This window comes from Priapulus caudatus, unplaced genomic scaffold (genome assembly GCF_000485595.1).
Source record: "Priapulus caudatus unplaced genomic scaffold, Priapulus_caudatus-5.0.1 Scaffold1328, whole genome shotgun sequence".
Classification (NCBI taxonomy): domain Eukaryota; kingdom Metazoa; phylum Priapulida; class Priapulimorpha; order Priapulimorphida; family Priapulidae; genus Priapulus; species Priapulus caudatus.
Window position 1 is genome coordinate 7909 of NW_014578389.1, and position 11473 is coordinate 19381.

At 43.0% G+C, this 11473-nt stretch overlaps 1 protein-coding gene across 1 annotated transcript in view; it reads right to left on the reverse strand.

The window, feature by feature from the left end:
- Positions 1 to 11360, reverse strand: part of LOC106816252 (VWFA and cache domain-containing protein 1-like) — a gene marked incomplete at its 5' end in the record, with an annotated part of 11955 nt that extends 595 nt beyond the window's left edge. Inside the window, 2 exon segments of the mRNA XM_014820832.1 lie at positions 10628 to 10852; positions 11181 to 11360. Of these exon segments, the coding sequence (XP_014676318.1) occupies positions 10628 to 10852; positions 11181 to 11360 (405 nt within the window).
- Between the last annotated feature and the right edge of the window lie 113 nt (positions 11361 to 11473).

Here is an 11473-nt window from a genome sequence, read left to right on the forward strand (position 1 = left end):
CGGATTGATTATTAGCCTCATCTGAATAGTGATGTAGCGTTGTAGCAATCCGCATGGCAGCGTGCTTCTGGCCGTCCCGGCGCGCGCTCCGATCTGCGGCGCTGGCAACAGTTCGGCACAATGCTTAAGCGCTGCGCTCGACGTAACTGGGTCTACGATAGTCCGGGACTGTGGAGGGTAATCCGAATAACGAGAGTTTCGGATGTCGAAGCTGGGCGTCCAAGTTCAAGAGCGTGTAAAGAGGGTTTACTCCTCTAACTTAAGGTATAGAGAGGGACAAATGCAGAAAATATGGGCCACAAATCTAAACGGCTCGAGCCTTAGGCTACGTGTGATAGTCGGGGTTCGTATTAGCATCATGGTAGGAAAAGCATCACGTGACGGAAATTGGCAGGTCACAGGTCGAAAGGTCTAATGGGCGGCACAGGGCCAGGATTTTAGACATTTTCTGGAGCACATGGTCTGACGGAGCGATTGAAAACTTTTTGTTTCAGCGGTGAGCTACCATTTTATGGCATTTATTGAAAGGACTCTCATTAAATGACTTTCCGCTGACTATGCGAACAGAGTAAGTGTCGGATCAGACTTGTTGACCCTGAAGACAGGCGGGGTTAAACATCAGATGTGTTACTCGTTAGAAGAATTTATTGCCGGGTTTGCTCGTAGAATCCTATACGATTGCCTGCAGACGTATGAGGCTACAAGTCACAGCTGAAATTTCAAAAAGCCTCAAAATTTGGTTTGAAGACGGTTTATAGCTCCTTAATATCGTAATATATCATTCTATGGCATTCTGTACTGTCAGTGTGTTACATGTTAACTTATGCCACTGCCAGTAGCCACTGCCAGTGCATGTTGGTGGGATTCAGCCCTGTGTAGTTTTTGCCTGGCTTAATTAGTTCAACAGGTGGCAGTCTCTATTTCAGCCTGTTTAGGCTTGGTAGGTCAAATGGATGAGTGCTACATATTCTGTTTGGCAAATAGTTCGGTTGCTATACCGTACATGCGGAAGCTTCCATCTGTAATCTTAGACAATAAACGTACGCCGCCATCTCGTGGCACACTTTCATACGTCCACACGAACATTCCGGTCGGAAGTTCCTGATACGCCATCGGCCTGCCCTGTGCCTTTCCCTGTTTCGGCGCGCATCATGTGCACACACATTAATTGGGACTACAGGGTTACTAGAATCCACCACTCTCTCCACGAGTCCCGCAGTTAGACGTGAGATGGCGCTGTCGCTCGCCGCGGCACTGTCTAGATAGATGGGAACTCATCAATTCTAACCGCCGCGATGACATTTTGAATATTACAAGCAGCAAACAAACTTGGCTGCACAATATTGCTTATGGTTCTCGCAGCGGTTCTTGTAATAGCCTGCTAACCGGTTATTTTTACCGGCTATCGCGCAATTTTTACCGGCTTCAATTGAGAGAACTCCCACTTAAACGGCGGTAAATATCCTTATCCATATTCGCCCACGACGAGCTTTATTTACATACTTACCACCAAGACCTAACTCTGGTGCACGGGGGGTTCGCCGGCGGTTTGTCTGTACTCTGCCCCCGCAAAGGGCCTTCTCGTGGCGGTGGAACCACAGACAAGCGGCCAAGTTTCGATTACATATCCAAGCAATTTGATTGCGCTTGGTGTCGTATAGCGGGAGATCCAATCAGGTGCCGCTTTTTCAAACGAACTTCAGCACAGCGCGCGCGTTCAGTTTACCGCGGACGAACGAGCATGGAGTCTGAGGACCATATAGTGTTACCTGGACTTTCACCTGTCGGAGTCTAGCCTGTTATTTATCTTTGTCAACGTGTTTTTTTTCCACTAACTACGTATTTTTGTACGACAACCTTCCGTGTACATATATGATTTCCCTTTATTATGGCATTTAATAATAATGCATGTCTACTGTGATAATTTCGCCTATATGCATTAATATATATGTGAAAAAGGTCTTTTGTTTTCTTTTGTTCCTAACGCCCAATCTTGCTTCGTTCCTGCTATTGTTTTGTTGTTATTTAAGTTGATCAATTTATGATTGAGTTGTTTTGATGTTTTTAACTGATGATCTTGCATAATCCTAATTGTACCAGTATATCGTTCCTGCTCATTCCTATTCATTGTATATTTGTTCATTAATCAATTGTTTCCTACACTTTTTCTCTTTGATTTATAAACTTGCTTGCTGTTACTCTTCTTCTTCACCATTATGTTATTCAGCAACTGCTTTACGTTTAAATCTACTCTTGGGGTGGCAGACTAGCATACTTATATGTTCCTTTCGCCACTCCGCTGGGCTTTAAACTGATTAAAATCTTGTACTTTCTGACATGTTAAAATTATTTCTTTATTAACGAATGTACTTCCTGTATCTTATGTCATGTCTTATGCCACAAATAAAACTGTTTTCAATCAATCTTTCAATCCTGTCTATGAATACTCAATAGCTGTGTAGTAACTGTATATTAATAGAATATATTTTTCAGTCCCAATTATATTATAATGTGGACTCAGATTATTAAAAAATGCAGTGTATAATTGAATTCTCAACTTGGCAGAAAGCTCTGTAAAATAAAGAGGAAACTACACTGTTACCTGGACTTTTACTGACATTTATGATTTTCTCTTTTTATACTTAGATACTTATAGCATTATTATTTCTATCTAAACTAGCCCAAATCTAGGAACCCAACCCATATAAAATTAGGCTATTTGTGGGTCATATCAGATTTTTTTCCGGGGTGCATGGCCCCCGGACCACCCTAGCAGGGCTTTTGCTCCTTCCCCGCTCCCATAGCGTCCGTGCTCGCGAAAAAACAGGTTACCCTGCTTATTCATTGATCAGAAATACCTGCTTTTGTCAAAGTTAACAAGAAGACCTTGGTCTGTGGCTAAAACTTCCAAGAGTTTGCTTCATATTTTGCAACCACATGGCTAATGGCTTTCTTTTACAGGCCAGTGGTATGTGTCTGCATCGCTCCATCATCCACAAGATGTGGTGGTTGTATGCGACAGTCTCATAGTTCATGAGTCTATAGCATCGCGGCTAACAAACGGTTATTGAGCTGGCAAAACTGGTGGAAAGACCCGTTAATTGGACACTGAGCCCTTCCGATAAGGCGTGTGTGTCAGTGCTGTGTTTAGGAAACCTTTCTACAAACTAATTGGGCTTGATTTTTATGATGTGGAGCAGGCTATGTTACATATAGGATGCATAGAAATACCTTATTAATATTGACTGTTCGTAATACCACTGATATAATACTGTTGGCACATACGATGATAGTCTCTACAGTTTCTCTGAATCGGAATGTGTAAGCGCTAGCTATGTGACACCATAATTACCAAAATTCTTCCTGCATTTTATAACTTTGCTTCTTTGTAGAGCTATTTAATTCAAAGTAATCCCGATTTTTACTTTCTGAATTGAAGTCTGTGACATAAATTATCATGGAAGCCGTTAGTCTTGATTTTTTCATTAACACAGGAGCTAGCCATAAATATAATGCCCGATATTGCTGTAATAAACATCAAGAAAGTATGAGATCGAGCATTCAATTGATGATATATAACTCAATTAACTACTGTGCGCATACGCAAGCTGGGTGTTTCATCGTCTCTCTGGTGTTGCTGTGTGCACGTACGTTCACATAGTAATTTGCCGCAGGACGTAAACAAAGATACAATGAGCTCACAGCGGGAATTGCAGCGATGTAAACTCTGAATTGAGACATGACGGTACACTGCACTAGGTGAATATATCGTGTACATCTATTCCCTCATGTATGTTCGTTCGGTTGCAGGTGAGGTAGTGGCATTTGGCACCAACTGCAATAAACTCCGGGCAACTAAGAAGGTCATGCACCATGTTTCAGTTAGACAGCTGGCGTCTGCGTCACCTCGAGCAAACATTAAGTGTATCTCGATCTCGCCTCACATCGCCTGGAGCTGAACGCATTACGGTGTCCACTTTTACCGAAAAGCCTTTCGAGCGCGTTTGGTTTCGTGAAAGGAAGACATCCAACGACGTCGTTCCAGCGTGGTATGCAGCACTTATGTACTGACCTTGCGCATGGCTGAAAACCTACCTTGGTTACCGCCTGTTCGATGTCATCAATCAAGATTTTTAGTCGATCTGACCATAGTTTCAGATGGAACCTTGTAGATCGGCTAATGATCGTCCGTCGTCCGTCCGTCCGTCCGGTCCGTCCGTTCGTCCGTAACAGTTTGGCACAATCTTACAGCCGCTGCGACGTACGGCGTCACGAATATGTCGGACAGTGGGCGGGAGGTCGTCAAAACTACGTTGTGTGATGTCGAAGCTGGGCGGTCAAATATCAAAGTTTCTTCTTTTATACAAGGACGGTGTAAAAGAAGGGTGGGCAACCATTCACTCCCTAAGCTTACAGTTATAGTAGATAGGAATGCAGAATTGCGCCACAAATTAAACGCGGCGAACCTTAGCTTGTGATAGTCGGTGCTGATAGCATCATGTAGGAAAAAGCCATCACTGTGTCAGAAATTGGAGTCACAGGGTCAAAGGTCAATGGGCACAGGAGCAATTTTAGACATGTTCTGAGACAGTGGGTCTCTGACCGGACTCGCGAGCTGAAAAACTTTTTTGTTTTCAGCGGTGACGCCTAGCATTTTTATGGCTTTATGAAAGCGAACCATGAAATGTACCTTCTGCTTGACATGCGAAGATGTCAAGTGTCGCGATAACTTTTAACCCTAAGACGGAGAGGTTAATATATGGATTTGTTCTACCTGCTCTCGTTAGAAAGGATTTGAACTGCCGGGTTTCTAGTAGATCTATACATGCCTGGATTGTATTTGAGGCTAACACATGTCACACGTGAAATTCAAAAGCTAAAATCTTGTTGAAAAGGTTTATGCCTCCTTAATCGTTATGATTTCTATGGATTTCTGTACTGTCAAGTATGTTTACATGTAACGTATGCACTGCCAGTGAGTGTGGGTGGTGATTATACTCGTGTAGTTTTTCGCCTGCCGGTTAATTGGTACAGTGTGCGTCTTTATGCAGCTTAGTAGGCTTTGCCGTAGAAATGGATGAGTGCTTAACTATTGTGTCTTGCCAATAGTTGTTGCTACTACGTACGATGGGAGCTTCCATCTTTAATCTGAAGACACTTAAACCGTACGCGCCATCTTGTGGCCAACTTTCATAACGATCCCAACGAACATTCCTTTGAGATAGGTTCATGATACCATCCCTGTGCTTCCACTGTTTCGGGCGTTTGTATGTGAACACACATTTGCGACTAACAGGGTTTACTTAGAATCTCACACTGCCACAGGAGTCACCGCAGCTACACATTATGATGATGCTTGTCGCTCCGTCGGCACTTGTGTTAAACAAGCAGTGGTATCGTCGGCCTTAAAATAGCGAAATAATGAAAATACCTCAATAATTAATAGTCGAATTTCAGATCCACCAATAATCGAACGCTAATGATAATGCTGACTGTGAGCTATTATACGAATATGATTGTGCTGTATTTTTCCAGCGACAAGGTTACTTGTTCTGAACTGGATGGCGCTTCCTTCCGATACGTCCAGTGGAATAATGGCAATCCATCAACGAACTAAACACAGGAACTACAACACTGTAATGATTGTCACGTACGGGTACGGAGAGGCAGGTGATAGCTAACACTTAATCGCGTCACAGCTTTAACTAGGGCATGCCTGCTAGTGCATGCATTGTAATCTCATTTAATTCAATCGTCTAGTGTATACTGCTTTACTACAATAATAAATTGCTGTGCTAATAAATAGATCGTGAGTTACTGATTGATGGAGAGCTTCGCGTGATTGGACGTATATATATTACATTGCAATTATGAGGTTGTTTGAGTTCCAGCGGGCCCGCACCGCAGTTTTGTATTACTTAAACCTTGATTACATGTCCGCTCATATATATTATTTTGGTGCATCGTTCTAAAGGGTACCGAATCTTAACAAGTATGGCCGAACAAACTTGGCACCGTATTGCTATGAAGTCGAACTGGAACCCAATGTGCGGAAAGGAGCTTTTATTCCAATCTTGAATCCAAGCGAGCTGAGACCACGGATGGGACTATACTACGCACTGTTTTTGAAAAATATACAAGCGCGTGGCAAGAACCAATTATCACCATACCTTGTATTATGCTATTGCATGGGGATTAGGTAATGCAGTCTGCAGCATTTTCACACGATATCTTGAAAGCGATATATTAAAGAGAGCTGTTGCAATGCAGGTTGCACAAGTAATACATACAGGGTATTAGACAGGAATGAGTATTGTGGGAGTGCAGAAAAAATATTTGGGAGTGTAATTTTACAAAAGTACATGGCTTTAGATCAATATTTACGGCCGTGCTACACCATTTTTGGCCGCTGCAGTTTCAAGAGAAAAAACACTGACCGTGCAAATCACGGCTGCCCGGTCCGCTGGTTAATACGTGTGAATAAAATATATCATGAACAAATCACTATAAAGCATGATGAAACAGTTATCAGCTGGCTGGGAATTGCTTTCAGACTAATCTACAGCATGTTGTAAAGCGACCTTTTAAAAGATGCAGGTAATCATCTAGGCTTAATCTCAGCTAGGTAAAAAGTTGAATGAAGGGGAATCTGTGATTGCGCGAGCACGCCTGCAGTGATGAGTCATTTCGCATGCTGATCTCTCGTGTGTCTCAGGTTTGTCACGACCGTCTCGGATTGCCTCTGTCCTTTGAAGGGCAATGAGCGGCGTTCGTCGGGATCGACATCACGATGGCAGATGTCTACTGTCGGACTGTCTCTACTTAGTGCGACGCGCTCTCCTATCCGTTGTGATCGACAACCGAGGACGCGTCATGATGCCATTCCACATTTCTGCCGAGCGTGTTGCACACTGCATTCTATTATGTCGTTTTTCATTTGTGGAGGTTTTCTCATCTCTCTGTCTCGCCTCTCTCTCTCTCCGCTCCTATCACACACACACACATCACTAACATCCTCTCTCTCTCTCTGCTCTCTCTCTCTCGCTTTCTTCTCTCTCCTCTGATCTATCACCACACACACACACGACTCCCTATCTCTCTCTCTCTCTCTCTCTCTCTCTCTCTCTCTCTGCTCTCTCTCTGCTCTCTCTCTCCTCTCTCTGCTCTTCTCCTCTCTCTCTCTCATCTCTCTCTCTCTCTCTCTCTCTCTCTTCTCTCTCTCTCTCTCCTCTCTCCTCTCTCTTTCTCTCTGCTCTCTCTCTCTCTCTCTCTCTCTCTCTCTCTCTCTCTCTCTCTCTCTCTGTCTTCCTCTCTCTCTCTCTCTCTTTCTATCTATCACACACTCTCTCTTTCTCTCTTCTCCTTTCTGGGCAGAGTGATAATTATAACATTGCACTAGCTGACGCTATCCACCTGCTGCTATTTTTCAGTCCCCACCTGTTGAGCGCTTACATGAGGATCCAATTACTTCGTCGTATAGTCCGGATGTCGAGACGCGGAATAACACAACTCCTTGGAGGTGATATGACGACATGCTGAAGGGGAAAGCTGGTGTGACAACAAGCTCATGGCTGAGCGCATCCAATCGAGAGGGCGAGACTCTCCTAGAGGATGTTGTCGTGCAAAAAGTTGCCCAGCCAGTGACTACTGGCGACCGCGTGGACGCGCCGAACATTGTTGCTAAAGGCACTTCGCGCGTTGACCTTCTGTGTGCTAAAGCGACTAGGGAAGACATCGCCATAAGGTCGTGAAGAAATATTGACGAGAATTTATTTAATACAAGTCCTAGGATGAAATTCAGTAGTGTTTATTGCAGTCTTTCGTTTTTTCTCGCTTAATTTTCCAGAATGTTTGTTTGCCTGTATCAGATATATTGGCAATCTATAGGAGCGGTCAATTGTCTTATACGGTACAGAAAAAGGGCAAACGAAAGGAAGAATTTGTTGAAGCAATATGTTTTCGTAAAACCTATATTAAAAAACATTTAAATTGCAGCAAAGATAATTAATAACTTTATTACGCTTACTGTCAGAGATTCTAGATATTCGTGACGTGACGGAGCGTTATCTTCACTGAAGCATTCTTATTTTGTTGGCTATATAGGAAAAATACAGTCTTACATGATATTTGATTTCCTCTCTTTTTTAACAGATTAGTTAGTGGTTGATTTCTTTAGCTCTTGCGCGTATTGCGTTTTGGAGCCAACATGCAAGCATTCCATGCTGTCACCATTTGGCGCCGTCTGCAGGAGATTTCTTTACCATCGTCTTGACTTCATTCCAGAGTCAGGTTGACACGTCAGGTGTCGATATTTGGCCACACATTGCCAATTAAAGGTGCGGCTAGAAGTATGGCTGTTTAGATCTCTTTTAAGTATCATTCTACTGTGTACGTTATCTAAGACAATTTAGTTGACATGTATTGAGGTTAAACTGATGGGTATGCGTGCATTCATGCGGGACTGTTGTAAACATTTCTACGTGTATTAGCAAGAATGGTTAGATTTAGAAATGAAAAATCTCTTTAGTTTCACATTTACGTTTTCGCATTCAAAGATATAGATTCTTACCGTCAATTCTGCCCGGATGATTTTGTGGATCCATTACCACTATCTTGACAGCAATTGAGTCTGAATGTTTCAAAACCGGTCTCGCCAGTTACTTCACAATAATGAATGACGTTTACAACGTTCTGCAAACAATCCCGGGTTAAGTACCGTTTTCAAATAAACAGCCAAGTGACTTTTAAATCGCAGTTGAGCTGCCTATTAAGGCATAGAGGAAACTTCCCAAGTTGCTTTACCTCACGTAAACTTCTCTGAATAAAGGAGTAGAGGTTGAATGCCATCACATATTATTTATAGAATCGGGTATGGATCCAGGCATCTTGTGGGTGTAAATGTATGTAGCTTAACACATTGAAAAATATTATAGTTGTATGGTGGTTTTTATAAGTTAGCGATCAGAATATAAGCCGCAGCTTGCTGCGAATATTATGTATGTGCTTATAAAAGCGTTCAGCATGTGTTTTACGCTTACTAAATACTAACTGTCAGTGTGACAGCACATCACTAATTATTTGGTGGCATTGAGTGTGGTTGAGGTTGCCACAGATTAATAATCTGTTTTGTATTAATTGGAGTACATCAATCAATCGCTTGCTTCAAATTACCGCAATTTATCCGGAACTGTTACCCGACGTCTGGCTAAAAGTGACGCACGAAAACAACCTTACATGTTTCTGCTGGAACAGTGTGTGAAAAAACATCAAAACTTTAATGCTATCATTTTTAGCTTATTCTGACATAGTCAGATGCAGCTTCGTAGAATCGCATGAGCGTGCGTCCCGTCTTCTGATGCGTCCGTGCTGCTGCGATTCAACAGTTGGGCACAAATCTTAACGCTCGACGTACGGTCACGATATTCGGGACTGTGGGGGCGGGGGGGCGGAAATCGTTCAAAACCGAGTGGGATGTCGAAGCTCGGGGGTCAAAACGGTCAAAGGTTCAAGACGGTGTAAATAAGAAGGGGAAGGGCATTCCCCTCCCTTACTTAAGGTAGGGAGGTGAATGCGCAGAATCTGCAGCACAATCTAAACGGTTGACCTAGGCTGTGAATAGTCGGACCTGATATATAGCATAATGGTTAGGAAAAAGCCATCCACTGTGCGAAATTGGCATCACAGGTCAAAGGTCAAATGGGGCCACAGGGAGATTATTAGACATTTTCTTTCGGAGGACATCGGATCTGACGGAGCGAGTTGAAAAAACTTTTTTTGTTCAGCGGTGCTAGCATTGTTATGGCTTTATGAAAGGACCATAAATAGTACTTTCTGCTGACATCGCCGAAGAGTAAGTGTCGGATAACCTTTTGACCCTTCAAGAGGAGGTTAATCGGTTGGATAGTGAAAATAGCTATGCATCTCTCCAGTAGAAAAGTTGGAAATGAAAACATTATACATGTATTCACTCAGTACTGTGCTGCTACAGCTTATAACCTTGCTAAAGACACCACTCCCCCTCCAGTCCAGGTATGAGAAAGCAAGCAAACTTGCAGCTATATAATAGCTGTTACACACCAGAGCACGTATATCATATGATATACTAGACCGAATAATTCTGTCCCATATAACCTTTTTTATATTTTGGCGAGGGTTATATTGGTTAACCAATATAACCCTCACCAAAATATAAAAAAGGTTATATGGGACAGAATTATTCGGTCTAATGATATACGTGCTCTGTATGCAAACTGCTAATCACTGCACCTCGAAAACGTGAAACTTCTACAGAAAAAAGCCTTGGTTGTCAAGGATGGGAAGCAGTTTAAAATTTCGACTCCTGTACAGCCGAGCTGCCACAGTAATGCCAATTGCACTGCATGCAGGTGCGTATATTAAGATCAGAAGTGCATAATATAGATCTAAATTATACTCCCCTGGCAGGGAAAAAAGTACTTTTTTTTCACGGGAGCTCTTTTTCAAGTCTGTGGAAAAAATAGCTCTCATCAAAAATTTTACAGGAGCTATTTTGAGCCTCACGGGAGCAATTTCGGAGGTTTGAAGAGCGAATCGCTCATCGCTCCCGTGTATTTTTTACCCTGACCCCTGGTAAGATGTCCCCACGTACCCACACGTACCTGAATCTCGGATCATACTTGTGGCAATCCTTCTTCGGCACAGAGGGAAAGGTCGTGATCACACCGTTTTCGTCACCATAGTACTGCCACTTGAGTGAGGGAACAGTCTGCAGGTTTGTGCGCATGCGATCCAGCACTGTGTCATGAAGTCGCTTCGTGTGACCCGGGTCCGGCGCCACCGCCGACTGCGACATGCACATTGCCTGAGTGTTGACCTGCAACACAAGACACTGAATCAGTGCTGAGAGCCAATTCATATTATACTGCCCGTCTCAAGCTTTCGAAACCGGAGGTCGAATTCGGAGATTCATTTAGTGGGGGGAGGTTAATTACTTTCTCCAGAGAGCAGAATTAAAACTCTTAACAAGCAGGAGTCAAATTTAGAGATTCATTTGAGAAGAATGTTAATACCCTATCAAGAAAATCGAGGTAAGACTCCAGAAAATGGCCGTAAAATTCCAGAAAGCAGAAGATCTCATTCGGAGAGAGGGAGTTTCACTATACCCTCTCCATGGGCATGTAATAGATATTCGACAAGCTGACCTTCGACTTAAATCGCACGTCCTCCTCGTACAGGTCAGAGTTCAGGTTGCAGCAGTCAGGTACAATATGGATGGCGCTTCTCCCTGCCTCATCCTCCCTGTACGACTGCACGACAGACGCACGCAGTCCCTCCAGAGCCTCGAGTCTCTCTCGATACTTCTGCTCCAGTGCATCTGAAAGCTGTTTAAACCCCGTATATTACTATCATGGGTTAATTAATAATGACAAAATCAGAGGTTAATAATGACAAGTTTTGTCATAATTATTAATTGTTGATTACAATATTGTCAAAT